Below are 15778 nucleotides of genomic sequence, written 5' to 3' on the forward strand. Positions count from 1 at the left end.
CATAGATAGACAGGGTAGAATAACACATCAACCCTGTTACCCATAGATAGACAGGCTAGAATAACACATCAACCCTGTTACCCATAGATAGACAGGCTAGAATAACACATCAACACTGTTACCCATAGATAGACAGGCTAGAATAACACGTCAACCCTGTTACCCATAGATAGACAGGCTAGAATAACACATCAACCCTGTTACCCATAGATAGACAGGCTAGAATAACACATCAACCCTGTTACCCATAGATAGACAGGCTAGAATAACACGTCAACCCTGTTACCCATAGATAGACAGGGTAGAATAACACATCAACCCTGTTACCTATAGATAGACAGGCTAGAATAACACATCAACCCTGTTACCCATAGATAGACAGGCTAGAATAACACGTCAACCCTGTTACCCATAGATAGACGGGCTAGAATAACACATCAACCCTGTTACCCATAGATAGACAGGCTAGAATAACACATCAACCCTGTTACCTATAGATAGACAGGCTAGAATAACACATCAACCCTGTTACCCATAGATAGACAGGCTAGAATAACACATCAACCCTGTTACCCATAGATAGACAGGCTAGAATAACACATCAACCCTGTTACCCATAGATAGACAGGCTAGAATAACACGTCAACCCTGTTACCCATAGATAGACAGGCTAGAATAACACATCAACCCTGTTACCTATAGATAGACAGGCTAGAATAACACGTCAACCCTGTTACCCATAGATAGACAGGCTAGAATAACACATCAACCCTGTTACCTATAGATAGACAGGCTAGAATAACACGTCAACCCTGTTACCCATAGATAGACAGGCTAGAATAACACATCAACCCTGTTACCCATAGATAGACAGGCTAGAATAACACATCAACCCTGTTACCTATAGATAGACAGGCTAGAATAACACATCAACCCTGTTACCCATAGATAGACAGGCTAGAATAACACGTCAACCCTGTTACCCATAGATAGACAGGCTAGAATAACACATCAACCCTGTTACCTATAGATAGACAGGCTAGAATAACACGTCAACCCTGTTACCCATAGATAGACAGGCTAGAATAACACGTCAACCCTGTTACCCATAGATAGACAGGGTAGAATAACACATCAACCCTGTTACCCATAGATAGACAGGCTAGAATAACACGTCAACCCTGTTACCCATAGATAGACAGGCTAGAATAACACATCAACCCTGTTACCCATAGATAGACAGGCTAGAATAACACATCAACCCTGTTACCTATAGATAGACAGGCTAGAATAACACATCAACCCTGTTACCCATAGATAGACAGGCTAGAATAACACATCAACCCTGTTACCTATAGATAGACAGGCTAGAATAACACATCAACCCTGTTACCCATAGATAGACAGGCTAGAATAACACGTCAACCCTGTTACCTATAGATAGACAGGCTAGAATAACACATCAACCCTGTTACCCATAGATAGACAGGCTAGAATAACACGTCAACCCTGTTACCTATAGATAGACAGGCTAGAATAACACGTCAACCCTGTTACCTATAGATAGACAGGCTAGAATAACACGTCAACCCTGTTACCTATAGATAGACAGGCTAGAATAACACGTCAACCCTGTTACCTATAGATAGACAGGCTAGAATAACACGTCAACCCTGTTACCTATAGATAGACAGGCTAGAATAACACATCAACCCTGTTACCCATAGATAGACAGGCTAGAATAACACATCAACCCTGTTACCTATAGATAGACAGGCTAGAATAACACGTCAACCCTGTTACCTATAGATAGACAGGCTAGAATAACACGTCAACCCTGTTACCTATAGATAGACAGGCTAGAATAACACATCAACCCTGTTACCCATAGATAGACAGGCTAGAATAACACATCAACCCTGTTACCTATAGATAGACAGGCTAGAATAACACATCAACCCTGTTACCTATAGATAGACAGGCTAGAATAACACATCAACCCTGTTACCTATAGATAGACAGGCTAGAATAACACATCAACCCTGTTACCCATAGATAGACAGGCTAGAATAACACATCAACCCTGTTACCCATAGATAGACAGGGTAGAATAACACATCAACCCTGTTACCTATAGATAGACAGGCTAGAATAACACATCAACCCTGTTACCCATAGATAGACAGGCTAGAATAACACGTCAACCCTGTTACCCATAGATAGACAGGCTAGAATAACACATCAACCCTGTTACCCATAGATAGACAGGGTAGAAATGTTTGAACAAGTTAAACACATTTGTGAAGCTTGCACACAACAATCTTCCACTCCCCCTGTCACAAGGGGATTCCTGGCTGTCCCTATACAGAACTACTTTTGACCAAGGGTCAGGTACCATGGGGATGCAATCTGAGTATAGCTGTGTGGATACTTGAGATAATGGAGGTGCCCAGTGTATATATGTTATTGACCAAATCAGTCCTGGACAGTCAGCTCTATACGCTTTTTTCCTGCTAGAAGTAACTCCTGTTTTCCCTGATGGAAATAATACTGGTCTCCTTCACTCTGCCTTATTGACCTCGCCTCTCCGCTTCAGACAGCTCTCTGTGGCTCAGTGACTCACATCCACCACAGGGTGAACCACATTGGCTCTTTGTTCTATTAGATTAGCGCTTGGTACCTTATGGTATATATATTTCACTTCTATATAAGATGGGTTCTATATTTCCAGGCCCTGTTGCTCAATCAAGGTTTTGTCATTTCGGTCTCCCTGTCTGTTTAGTTTATTTCCTCATCTCATCACTTCTCTCTCTCTCCCTCCTCATCTTCTTGTCTCCCTCTTTTTCTCTACACCTTCTCACCCCCCTCTCTCTCTCTCCCTGTGCAGTGAGATCAACAGGCTGGACCTGGGGCTGACGGTAGAGGTGTGGAACAAAGGGTTAATCTGGGACACCATGGTGGGGACCTTGTGGATCCCCCTGCAAAACATCCGCCAGTCTAATGAGGTACGGTACGCCCCCACCCGACGCCCCCTCTCCTTCCCCACCACACTCCACCCTCCTGAGAGCACAAGGCGGTTTACCAGCAGCACATCCGAGGCTCAAACGCTAGTTCATCACAACAATAGACTCATACTGTTTGTTGTCAAGCTACATCAAAGTGTTTAAGGTGGAATACACTTCATATCAGGGATGAAAGGAGTTTAAGGGGAGTGTTCTCGGATGGTAAAGATGGATAACCTACAGGGAGTGAATTCCTCTGTGTGTGTGTGTGTGTGTGTGTGTGTGTGTGTGTGTGTGTGTGTGTGTGTGTGTGTGTGTGTGTGTGTGTGTGTGTGTGTGTGTGTGTGTGTGTGTGTGTGTGTGTGTGTGTGTGTGTGTGTGTGTGTGTGTGTGTGTGTGTGTGTGTGTGTGTGTGTGTGTGTGTGTGTGTGTGTGTGTGTGTGTGTGTGTGTGTGTGTGTGTGTGTGCTCGTGCTAGGATGGGCCAGGGCAGTGGCTGACCCTGGACTCCCAGGTCATCATGGCTGAGAATGAGATCACCGGCACCAAAGACCCCACCTTCCACCGCGTGCTGCTGGACACCCGCTTTGAACTGCCATTAGGTTAGTGTGTTTGTGCGTGCGTGCGTGCATGAATGTGTCCTTAGTGACTGACCAGTGAATGGGTCTTTCTGCTTCAGACATTCCAGAGGATGAGGCTCGATACTGGGCCAAGAAACTGGAGCAACTCAATGCCATGAGGGACCAGGACGTAAGGCATCTCCTCCTCTCCTCCCTCTGTGTTTACATCTTACCCGCCCGCCACAAGGCAGGGCTATCAGTAATTACAGAAGTCATCACTTACTCTATGCATTAAATATGATGTAGACCTCTCGGTACACCCAGAACTCTCCTAGATGGTGATTACCCCATGTTAGATTAGCTGCAGTGCAATGTACAGTGTCAGTCAGCTGTATCTATTGTGTGTGTGTGTGTGTTGCAGTACACATACCAGGAGGAGGAGGAGAGACCACTGCAAGCGCCATCAACTCAGTGCTGTGAGTAGTAGACACTTGATACTGGCTGTAGACTCTCCACACCCTCTAATACCCTCCTCCCTTTCATCCTCCTTTTCACTTTGTTCCTGCCCCCCCCCCCCACACACACACACATTTCCTACTTGTCACTCTCCCCTTCTCCACTTCCTCCTCCTCTTCTTCACTCTCCTTCTCTCCCTCATTACTATCCTCCCTTATCCTCCCTCCTCCTCATATTCACTTTATTCCTCCTCCTCTTCTTCTTCCTCTTCCCCCCTTCTTCTTCACTCCTCCCGAGTCTTTGGGATGCAGATTAGAGGGGAAGCAGCAGGCAGAAAGGCAGGCAGGCGGATGGATGGAGGGAGGGAAGGAAGGAGGGAGGGAGGGAGAAAAGCTGACATGACGAATCGAGCCAGCAGGCCTGCCTCATAGTCAGCCCCACACACAGTGATTTATGCCTGCTAGCTGTGTGATGGATGTGTGCTGGCATACTTACACTGCCCTGTCAGACACAGCCCTGACTGTCTGATGATGACAGCCCATGTGGGTGGGTGGAAACGACTGTGGATGAGTCTGGGCTGTGGTGGGTGTTTCAGTCTGTCAGTGGGTATTTGTGAGAGACGATTTGTGAGAGATCAGCCGTAAAGGTTGGTCAGTATGTGTGTGAGTGCTTGTCCGCATGCATGCTGTGTTTCAGTGAGTGTTTACGGATGGAGTCTGCGAATGCGCTTTGAGTGATGGGATGCTGGGTAGTCAGTTATGGCTGACTACCCACTGCTCTGTGCACATTATTTAGCATTGGTGGAGTTTATGGCTCAGGCCCAAATAAAGAAATTATGTGGTAACTTATTATCTACTTACCCTCTGTCCTTGTAGGTAACTGGAGTCTTTGGGGAGACCAGCAAAGTAAGTCTTTCTAGCTTTTTTCACACAGTTTAGCGAACAATGTATGCTGACTCAAATGGAACCTTGTACTGCAGGCCTATATTGCTAGGTTTAATTATGTCACCAAGCACATACTAGCATAATGAGTACAGATGAACCCAGCCTCACATCATGATAATCATCATCACATTTCAACCATTTCCTGTGTAGACGAAGACCCAGACAGTGCGGTGGACGACAGAGACAGCGACTACCGCAGTGAGACCAGTAACAGCATCCCCCCTCCCTTCTACACCACGTCTCAGCCCAACGCCTCCATGCACCAGTACCCCATCCAGAGAGACCTGCGCTACTCCTCGCACACCTCCTACAACGGCTCCATCCAAGAGCTGGACTACGACAACCAGAGACCCATGAGGTAACCTCTCTCCTGTCCTGTTCTGTCATCCTTACCTGCTTCATTACCTTGTTCACCACTCGGGGTCTCAATGGGGGGTTCGTCCCAATAAGCTTCCTTTCATTGTCTCCTCTCTTTCATTTGAAACATACCTTTAAGTTATTTTATTACACGCTGCTATCCTACAGTTGTACTAATCTAAAAACATGCAGGGGAGGTGGACGTGGTCGCTTTTCCCTGTCCAGTTCTTTGAGATATGTGTGGGTGAAGGAAAGGAGATGAGGAAAGGAAACTACGTTAGACTATTGACACAGCATGGATCTCACTCGCAACACCTCTTCTTAGTCAAGGGATCCATATTGACTTTGTCTCCTCTAGAGATCGACACTCTATTCCCCACAGAGTAAATCAGACTGATACAGAACCCACAGAGCCCCGTGAGCTTGTTTTGGTTCACACTGTTGTTACATGGTAACCTGTTGTCCCACTGTGACTTCACTCTCCAGAGCATACTGCGGTGCGGCCTCACTATGCAAGCCCAAAGGAGCAGTCATGCCCACCTTGTACACAGGCCGTGTGGGAAGAGCCTCACTGGCACCATCTGTGTGTGTGTGTGTGTGTGTGAGTGTGCATGCGTCTGTGTGTGGCTGAAATACAGCCCCCTGTGATCACTTAGCAACTTGTTTTGCCCCCCAAATCAAGTGTGTTTTTTGTCTTTACATCTATTGTTCAAAGGCACAAGTTCACTCAAACTCATGCCTTGCTTGGGGCAGCCACGTTATTGCATACAGGCTTCTCTTGACAGTGATTCTGTTTTTAGCCATATGGACCTGCAAGTTCCGCTATAGCTAAAACCAATCACTCTCTTCTCTGTCTGACTGGCTCTGTCTGGCTCCTTGGTCAGTGCCAGTGGTCTTTATGCTGTAGGTTTGCCAGGCAGTTTGGTGTTGTGGATGTTGCTGTGTGTCTTTGAAAAGCCCCAGGCTAGACTGTACTGATGCTCCTCCTCTACTGCCTCTCCCTCCTTCCTGCCAGACGCTATGATAGTTTAGACTCGGCCACCAACGGGCGCAGCGATCTCGATTCAGCCTCAGGTTCGAGCCGGCACACCAGCCGCCAGTACTCTCTAGACAGTAGGCACTCGCTCTCCGATAGGTGGGTCTCTGCACCTCCTCTTCCTCCTCTTTCTCTTCCTCCTGCTCCAGCCTGTGACTTCGTCCGTGATCTCGCTGTGACGTCAGTGGTGGAATAGTCCTGTCCTCCTCGCTCGCTGTGCTTGCATGCATGTGCTGTTCAACTCCCTCTCTCTACTTCTTATCTACGTTCCGATCCTGTATCTACCTGATAATAACTACTGTATACACACCGGTATCACACACACACATGATCTCCCCTCTTTCTGTCGTACATCTGTGGTGAAATGTGAATGAGTTCCCCTGTTGTGTTTGTGTTGTTATGTAAGACGTTGAAGGCATAGAGGAGAAGTTTGGCTAAGTTGATGTGAGTTGCAGTGATGAGGTGTTAGTGTGTTCTGTGTGGTTCCTCTGCCTCCTCTGTCTCTCATTTGGCAGCCTGTTATTATCTCCTCCTACGGTGCCTCAGTGACAAGTCCTCTCTGTGATTAACTATGCAGCTCAGGCTTCCCCCAGTCAGAGCCAACCATACTGTTGGCCGAGGACCCCCGGCCCCGGCTCTTGGGTGGCAGGAGGCATGCCTGTTCAGAATTAATAGTAGCCTATCAGAGAGGGGAAGACACATGTCCTCCTGTATGTGCCACTGTACCTCTCTCTCCTGCTGTGTTTGGTGTTTGAGAAGGAAAATGCAGGTTTCTGCCAGACAGCTCAGTAAAAGAGCTGTGTGTGTCCATGTGGGTGTACTAAATAGAGAGAGAGTTTGCATGCGTGTGCGCTTCTTGATTGAGTAGCAGGATTCTGGAAGTGGTTTTGTGCGTATGCCGTGTGTTTATTTCTATGTGTGTGTTGGTTTCCTCAGGTGTTCTGTTTTCCTGTTTGCATTCAGCCCAGGTTACTGTCTCCTAGCTCTCACACAGACACACTCAGCCCAGGTTCCTGTCTCCTAGCTCTCACACAGACACACTCAGCCCAGGTTCCTGTCTCCTAGCTCTCAAACAGGCACATTCAGCCCAGGTTCCTGTCTCCTAGCTCTCACACAGACACACTCAGCCCAGGTTCCTGTCTCCTAGCTCTCAAACAGGCACATTCAGCCCAGGTTCCTGTCTCCTAGCTCTCAAACAGGCACATTCAGCCCAGGTTCCTGTCTCCTAGCTCTCAAACAGGCACACTCAGCCCAGGTTCCTGTCTCCTAGCTCTCACACAGACACACACAGCCCAGGTTCCTGTTTCCTAGCTCTCATACAGACACACTCAGTCCAGGTTCCTGTCTCCTAGCTCTCACACAGACAACAGCCCAGGTCCCTGTCTCCTAGCTCTCAAACAGACACATTCAGACCAGGTTCCTGTCTCCTAGCTCTCACACAGACACATTCAGCCCAGGTTCCTGTCTCCTAGCTCTCACACAGACAACAGCCCAGGTTCCTGTCTCCTAGCTCTCAAACAGACACACTCAGCCCAGGTTCCTGTCTCCTAGCTCTCACACAGACAACAGCCCAGGTTCCTGTCTCCTAGCTCTCAAACAGGCACATTCAGCCCAGGTTCCTGTCTCCTAGCTCTCAAACAGGCACACTCAGCCCAGGTTCCTGTCTCCTAGCTCTCACACAGACACACACAGCCCAGGTTCCTGTTTCCTAGCTCTCACACAGACACACTCAGTCCAGGTTCCTGTCTCCTAGCTCTCACACAGACAACAGCCCAGGTCCCTGTCTCCTAGCTCTCAAACAGACACATTCAGCCCAGGTTCCTGTCTCCTAGCTCTCACACAGACACACACAGCCCAGGTTCCTGTTTCCTAGCTCTCACACAGACACACTCAGCCCAGGTTCCTGTCTCCTAGCTCTCACACAGACACATTCAGCCCAGGTTCCTGTCTCCTAGCTCTCACACAGACAACAGCCCAGGTTCCTGTCTCCTAGCTCTCACACAGACAACTGCCCAGGTTCCTGTCTCCTAGCTCTCACACAGACAACAGCCCAGGTTCCTGTCTCCTAGCTCTCAAACAGACACATTCAGCCTAGGTTCCTGTCTCCTAGCTCTCACACAGACAACAGCCCAGGTCCCTGTCTCCTAGCTCTCAAACAGACACATTCAGCCTAGGTTCCTGTCTCCTAGCTCTCACACAGACACATTCAGCCCAGGTTCCTGTCTCCTAGCTCTCACACAGACACATTCAGCCTAGGTTCCTGTCTCCTAGCTCTCACACAGACACATTCAGCCTAGGTTCCTGTCTCCTAGCTCTCACACAGACAACAGCCCAGGTTCCTGTCTCCTAGCTCTCAAACAGGCACACTCAGCCCAGGTTCCTGTCTCCTAGCTCTCAAACAGGCACACTCAGCCCAGGTTCCTGTCTCCTAGCTCTCACACAGACACACTCAGCCCAGGTTCCTGTCTCCTAGCTCTCAAACAGGCACACTCAGCCCAGGTTCCTGTCTCCTAGCTCTCAAACAGACACACACAGTCCAGGGCTGTTTAACTCTTCCTTCTTTCTTTACTCCCCCTGTACCGCCTCATGCATTATTGAACCTTCACTGCTTTAATCGATTGTGTGTAAACGAGTGGACTTGTGTCTGTGTGTTGGGTTGTGTGTTGTTCCAGTCTGCTCTCTCTCTCTCTCTGACTCATGAGGTGTCTCATTCTCTTTCTCTTCTCACTAATAGCCTCATTCATCAAAGTCGATAAATGTTCCGCTATTTTATTTGTCTGCTAAAAAGAGTCTGTTTCAGTCCAGTGTAGGCCCCTGCCTCTCTCTTTCCACTTGTACTTTCTTTCTCCACCCCTGTCCCTCCGATTTCTCTCTCAAAATGTGAAATGAACAATAAAAAGTGAACCGTAAATATTACACTCACACACTCTCCCTCTCTCTCTCTTTCTCTCTCATCACCTCACCTGAGTGGGTGCCATTACTTGTCAAGGCTGTTTACCTCGCGTCTTGTTTCGCTGTTTATTGTGTTGGCTCTGGGTGTTTGTGAATCTCTGCTCTGTTGAATATGCAGATTTGTATTTGGCGTGTGATCAGAGCATCCACCAATAATATCTCTCTCTCTATACTAAAAATGAAGACTTCCCTGTTACTACACCACATAACCTCCACACTCATGCATCGGAACACACACTAGCCTATCCCTTGGTCCAGGATGCCTGGGTTTGTTCCTCTCCTCTTTATCCTAGGTTAACTGTTCTCCCTCACTTTAGTCCCAAATATGTCCCCTTAACATGCACTCTGGGCCCATTTGGTTGTTAATTTCTTTGTTTTTTCGTCCCCAGTCTGCTCTATGTGTCTGTGTTTCTGACTGTGGTCCATTTGTCTGTCTGTCTGTCTACAGTCCTACAGGCAGCAGTCGCTATGCCTCCTCTGGGGAGCTGAGTCGAGGCAGCTCCCAGCTCAGTGAGGAGTTTGGCCCTGAGAACGAGGGGAGTCTGAGAGGCTCTGTGGAGCTCTACGATGAGAACGACTCTTACCACTCCTGCCACTCCTCTGTCAGCTACGACAAGGAATCAGCTGGCTGGGACCCCGATGAGCCCGAGGTGGTTTACAGTGACGAAGGGGGCTATGTCAAAGATGGCGGAGAGGAGGGGGCTATTTACGATGAGGAGGGCGAGCTCTACCAGCCCGAGCAGGGAGAGGGAGAGTACAACTATGAGGGAGAGGAGGAGATAATTTACGAAGATGAAGATCTCTACCCTCTGGACGGCACGCTCAGCGAGGACCAGGAGCCACCCTACACCCCCACCCCCACCAGCACAGCCCCCCACGCTGGCCCCCGAGGCCTCCATCACCAGGCCCCCTCTGGAGAAACAAGCCTCTCTGAGAGAGCAGCAGCCCGAGCCCCCCACCCTGGCCCCCACCACCCAAGCCCAGACCATGCCCCCTGTCCAGCCCCCTGTCACCACAGCCTCCACCAAGCCTCCATTTACCCCCATGATCCATCCATCCCTCACCCAGCCCCCGGTGCCCACCGCCCAGCCCCCGGTGCCCACCGCCCAGCCCCCGGTGCCCACCACCCAGCCCCCTGCTCCAGAGACCCAGCCTCCAGTGTCTGATGCCCTGGATGATATCCTCCTAGACCTTCAAGAGGAAGAGCCTCTGTCTTTAGAGCAGGAGGTCCTTGTGGTGGAGAGTCCCCCAGCAGAAGTCCCAGCAGAGAAGAGTGAGACTCCTCTTGTCAGGTGAACCCTCAACCATCCACTTCTGTAGTTATATAGTAATGCTGGCCTGAACACCATTGTCTGCTACACTATTACCACAACTATTTACTACAACTTTCCCCTCTACACATTACGTTGTACTACAATAGACTTTTATTACTATCCACTGCTGCCTTTAAAACAGAGCGAAGTTCGATTATTTTCTACCATCTAAGTATCTTCACAATTAATGAGCACCAGTCTGAAATCCCCTGTACATTTCCCTCCCAGTTATCAAAGGCCCATCATGGAGCCTGGACCAGACAGGGCCAGGGCCAACTGGCAACGGCTCTGCAGCAAGGTCCGACTACAGCTGCAGCAGGTGAGACAGCGTGTGTGTGTGTGTGTGTGTGTGTGTGTGTGTGTGTGTGTGTGTGTGTGTGTGTGTGTGTGTGTGTGTGTGTGTGTGTGTGTGTGTGTGTGTGTGTGTGTGTGTGTGTGTGTGTGTGTGTGTGTGTGTGTGTGTGCGCGACATGGACTCAGAGTTAGATGTAAGTAACAGTAAACAGAAATCTTTCTCCCTCCATTTAGTAGGATGTTACGTTTCATATAATATTAATTTGTGAATGTCCATCATCCATTTTGTATGAGATGTTATGAATGATATTTTGTATGATGTGTTATGAATTATATTTTGTATTATATGTTACGAATTGCAATATTAATAATATGTTACAAATTCCACTTTATTGTGGTTAACATTGGCTAGGTGGCTAACGTTAGCTAGGCTAAGGGTTAAGGTTAGGAAAAGGGTTAGCTAACACGCTAAGTAGTGGCAAAGTAGCTAAAACGTAGTAAATAGTTTCAAGGTTGCTAATTAGCCAAAATACTAAAGTTGTCCGTGATGTGATTTAAACACGCAACCTTTGGGTTGCTAGACATTTGCGTTAAAGCGCTCACCCATCCTCCCCGACCACACCCATCCTCCCCGACCACACCCATCCTCCCCGACCACACCCATCCTTTCATTTGAACCTTCTTTCTTATGTGACCAAATGTAACATATCATACTAATTTTAGTTCCCCAGATTTCCATTTACTATGTTATGTCTAGTCTATGAGTCCAGGCTGGTGCAGGTGGGTGTGTGTGGATGGACTTTCTATGTGGCTGCCTGCTATGTTTCTCACCATAATGCTGTCACTCCTTCATATGTCCCTGCCCTGAAATGTATCTTCTGACATCTGTGCCCCTTCAGTTTTGTTTCATTCACTTCTTAATCATTAATTCCAGTTATATTGCCCTTTAAGTTGTGATCCAGTTGTTGTTTTAGCCTGGCTTTATTTTGTTACGATAATTTATATTTGTTTACCCTTGTTTGTGTGCCATTTCATTTGTTTTCTTTTCAGTTTTGTTTTTGCCACCCCATAGCGATATGCATGTTGTCCGTTCTGATGGGCCAGGGCTGGAAACGACTGCCAGGTGGGTGTGTCCGTGGTTGCTTGTGAGCGCTGCTGGTGACAATAACGTGAATGTCAGTGTTGTTGTGTCGTGCTCTGAACACACAGAGAGATAAGGAGCACGTCTTCCTGTTCGAGCACAGATAGAATTACTGGAATGTTACTGCAGATAAGGATCTGTCACAAATCCACTTTCAACCATGGCCTTCAAACACAAAGGCCTCCCCACTGACGTCAATGGACGGTGAAATCACCCGAGGCAACGCCCTCTTGTCTCCCTTCCATGTTTTATGGCTGACATTATGGACTGTTTTCTGACCAATTAAACACATCCTTCTTGATTTTATATTAACAAACTGTGGGAGACTCAATCTTTGTTATTGTGGCGGGACAGACAGGGGCAGATATGTGATGTACTAAGACCTAATAAAACCATTTCAAGGCATACTATGTGCCAATCACTCTTCACCCTGTCTCACCCTGTCTCACCCCTCTCTCCACAGGCTCGAGGGGAGTCGGTTGGGATTTGCTCCCTGTTGCTATCAGCAGGGTAAGTGTCTGTCACGATCACACCCACAAGTATGCTAATAAAGCTTCACAACATTAAATAATAACAAAACTGCATGACATTTTGAGCAAATAATTGGAGTGTAGTTTGTCCCAGATCTGTTTGTGTTGCAAATGGCCATTGTCATACAAACATGGCTATATAGCACAAACAGATCTGGGACCAGGTTAAAGTATTTGTTCCTGTAATTTACAGTGTGTTTATGTGTTAGTGGTGGAAGGGGATTTTGTGATAATAAGAGTGTTGTGTTTGTGGGGTTTCTCCCCATGCAGGGTGGGTGGGGCGCTGTATAGCATTGACAGCATGCCGGACCTCCGCAAGAGGAAAGCCATGCCTCTGGTCAGGGACCTGGTCAGTGTAAGTTCTGACCACTTACTAAATATAGTCACTCGACATTCACCCCTTCTCTCTCTCTCTCTCTCTACTCTCTTTCTTTCTTTCTTTCTTTCTTTCTTTCTTTCTTTCTATCTTCCCCCCTTCTTTCCTTGTTGTGCCCTGAGGGGGACAACCCTGCTCTTCTGTCTCTACTTGAAGAACCCAGAGTCAGGGGTCTCAGATGGCCACTGAGGCCTGCCTTGGGGGTGTGGTATGTTAACCAATGGGATGCTAGATGAGAGTGGATAATCCTGGATAGTTATATCCTGCTGTACTGTACGTGAACACTCATATACTCTTAGAAAAAAAAGTGTTCTTTGGCTGTCCCCTAAGAGAACCCTTTTTGGTTCCAAGTAGAACCATTTTTGGTTTCAAGTAGAACCCTTTTTGGTTCCAGGTAGAACCCTTTAGGGTTCTATGTAGAACCCTCTGTGGAAAGGGTTATACATGGAACCCAGAAGGGTTCAACCTGGAACTTAAAGGGTTCTACCTGGAACCAAAAAGGGTTCTTCAAAGGGTTATCTTATGTAACTGCCAAATAACCATTTATTGTTCTAGATAGCACCTTTATCTGTCCCGTTAAAGATTGAATAGAGTAGATCATTTTCATTGGAGAAGTATACAGAGGAATAGTACTATTGTTGGGCTCCAGCTGGAGTAATGGCAGAGCAGAGTTTTTAAGTAGCTGTCAAAGCAGGTGCTTACGAGGCTATTAAACTCACACCAAATAGATGGCCTTGTCCTTGTTCTATTCATCCCTGCCAATTGATCTGATTTCCAAGTTTTGAGTTGAATAGCTCTGATAAGCTGAAGGCCTGCCAGACTATACTGCCGGCTCAGCGCTCAGGTGGCTCGGCTCCAACGTGAGCTGTAATGAAGAATTACCATGCCGGACAAAATAGCTCAGCACTTTGTCTCTATGAATCCAGCTTACTGTCACACTGTACACCCCCCCCCCCCACACACACACACACGCATACACACACACTAACTGCCTGAGTCTGATTCATCCAGACCAGGTAATGTGCTGAGTGGAACTGAATCTGAATGTGCAACAAAGCCAGACTAATATTCAGCCAGTGTTCTCAGACACAGAAGTATGTGCAGGACGATGGCTTTTTCTCCAAATGCTTACTACCTCTCTCAATTCAATTCAATTCAATTCAAGGGCTTTATTGGCATGGGAAACATGTGTTAACATTGCCAAAGCTACTCTCTGAGTCTCTAGTCAAAGCTCTCAGTCACTCTCTCTCTCTCTCTCTCTCTCTCCATATAGTTTCAGACTAAAATTATCTCTCTCCAGGTCTCTCTCTCAGGTTTTGTGTTTTAGAACAGAGCCCCAGACAGTGTCCTAACTCTCTGTGTTTTAATGGTGTCTATCCTTCAACATTGTTAAGGAAGTACATTCATTTCCCTCTGTCCCTAGGGGCCTTTGTCCTCGCCGTGTACAAAGTTGTTTACATGCCACGTGTTCATCTTGTGTGATTTATAGGTCTCGTTCTTTCCTCCCACCCAGTATTTCATCAACAACATCAATAACTCTTCCTGATCGAGTTATTTTCCTTTCCCTTGGCTAATTTATCACCGTCACCCTGTATCTGTTTTGAAATCACTCCTATGCCACTGTGGCCATGTTTGTGACTGTAGCTAAAGTTGTTTTGACACGGCCCTTTTAACACTTGTTTCTTGTTCTGCTTCCTCCTTCCTTCACATGCACTGTCACAGGCTATGGTGAGTAACACTTGGGTCCCAAATGAAAAGGGAATGTTGAAGCACTTTTATTCCAGATACCCATGACCCCTTGTTTCTTATATAAACACTTGGGGAGAATACAGCTGGGCTGCATTATTCCCTATTGGCTTAGAGATGTATTCTGATCCAAACTATGTCGAGAGATGTTAAAGTATGTATCAAGAGAAATATACTTTCCTCTTTGAGTAAAATCGAAGTTGTTACTTTGTTTTTAAAAGCCTTTATTGAATGTATTTCAATCACAGTATGGCACCGAACTACTATATTTAAAATCTATCTCTTCTTTCATTGTCATCCACTCCATCCTTTATTTTACTCCCCTTCCTGGCCTACCTCAGTCCCTGGCTCAGAACTCCAGGAAGGCAGGGATTACATCAGCCATGGCGTCCAGCACTCTCAATAACGAGGAACTGGTGCGTTTCTGGCTCTTTCTTTTCTCTATTCACACTATATGCAGCTAGTCTTTCTCTCTCTCCATGTACTCATAGATTCCACTAAGTCTCTGACTATAACTCCTCTCTCTTCTTCTGTTTCCTTCTCTTGTAGAAGAGTCATGTGTACAAGAAGACTCTACAGGCTCTGATCTACCCCATCTCCTGCACCACGCCCCATAACTTTGAGGTGTGGACGGCCACCACGCCCACCTACTGCTATGAGTGTGAGGGGCTGCTGTGGGGTATCGCCCGCCAGGGCATGAGGTGCACCGAGTGTGGGGTCAAATGTCACGATAAGTGCCAGGACCTGCTCAATGCTGACTGCCTGCAAAGTAAGTAGCGCCATGTTGATGTTGCTCAGTGAGTTGTAAAGTTTTCTTCAGTTGGTGCTTAAACATAATATAGCAGTGAAAAATAAAGTTGGGAAAAAATTGTTTAGAGGTTTGTAGTAACAACACCAAACGTGTGAGGTTACTTCTGTAATGGATCTTACCGACCGCTGCTTTGGATAAGAGTGTCATTAACTAAAAGACTCCTTTGACTGTTGTACTTCAGACTCTGCCCTCCATTCTCCTACATCTCTCATCCCACTCTGCTTGTCCTCCTCCCTCTTATTCTCTCCTCCCACTCTGCTG

At 47.2% G+C, this 15778-nt stretch overlaps 1 protein-coding gene across 1 annotated transcript in view; it reads left to right on the forward strand.

Moving 5' to 3' along the window:
• Positions 1-15778, forward strand: part of LOC118358805 (protein unc-13 homolog A-like) — a 76297-nt gene that overhangs the window by 25998 nt on the left and 34521 nt on the right. The window contains 13 exon segments of the mRNA XM_052529706.1: positions 2888-3005; positions 3480-3603; positions 3681-3751; positions 3983-4037; positions 4893-4922; positions 5112-5319; positions 9755-10178; positions 10180-10598; positions 10848-10938; positions 12518-12564; positions 12855-12933; positions 15048-15122; positions 15256-15475. Coding sequence (XP_052385666.1) covers positions 2888-3005; positions 3480-3603; positions 3681-3751; positions 3983-4037; positions 4893-4922; positions 5112-5319; positions 9755-10178; positions 10180-10598; positions 10848-10938; positions 12518-12564; positions 12855-12933; positions 15048-15122; positions 15256-15475 — 1961 coding nt within the window.

Source organism: Oncorhynchus keta, chromosome 1 (genome assembly GCF_023373465.1).
Source record: "Oncorhynchus keta strain PuntledgeMale-10-30-2019 chromosome 1, Oket_V2, whole genome shotgun sequence".
Classification (NCBI taxonomy): Eukaryota; Metazoa; Chordata; class Actinopteri; order Salmoniformes; family Salmonidae; genus Oncorhynchus; species Oncorhynchus keta.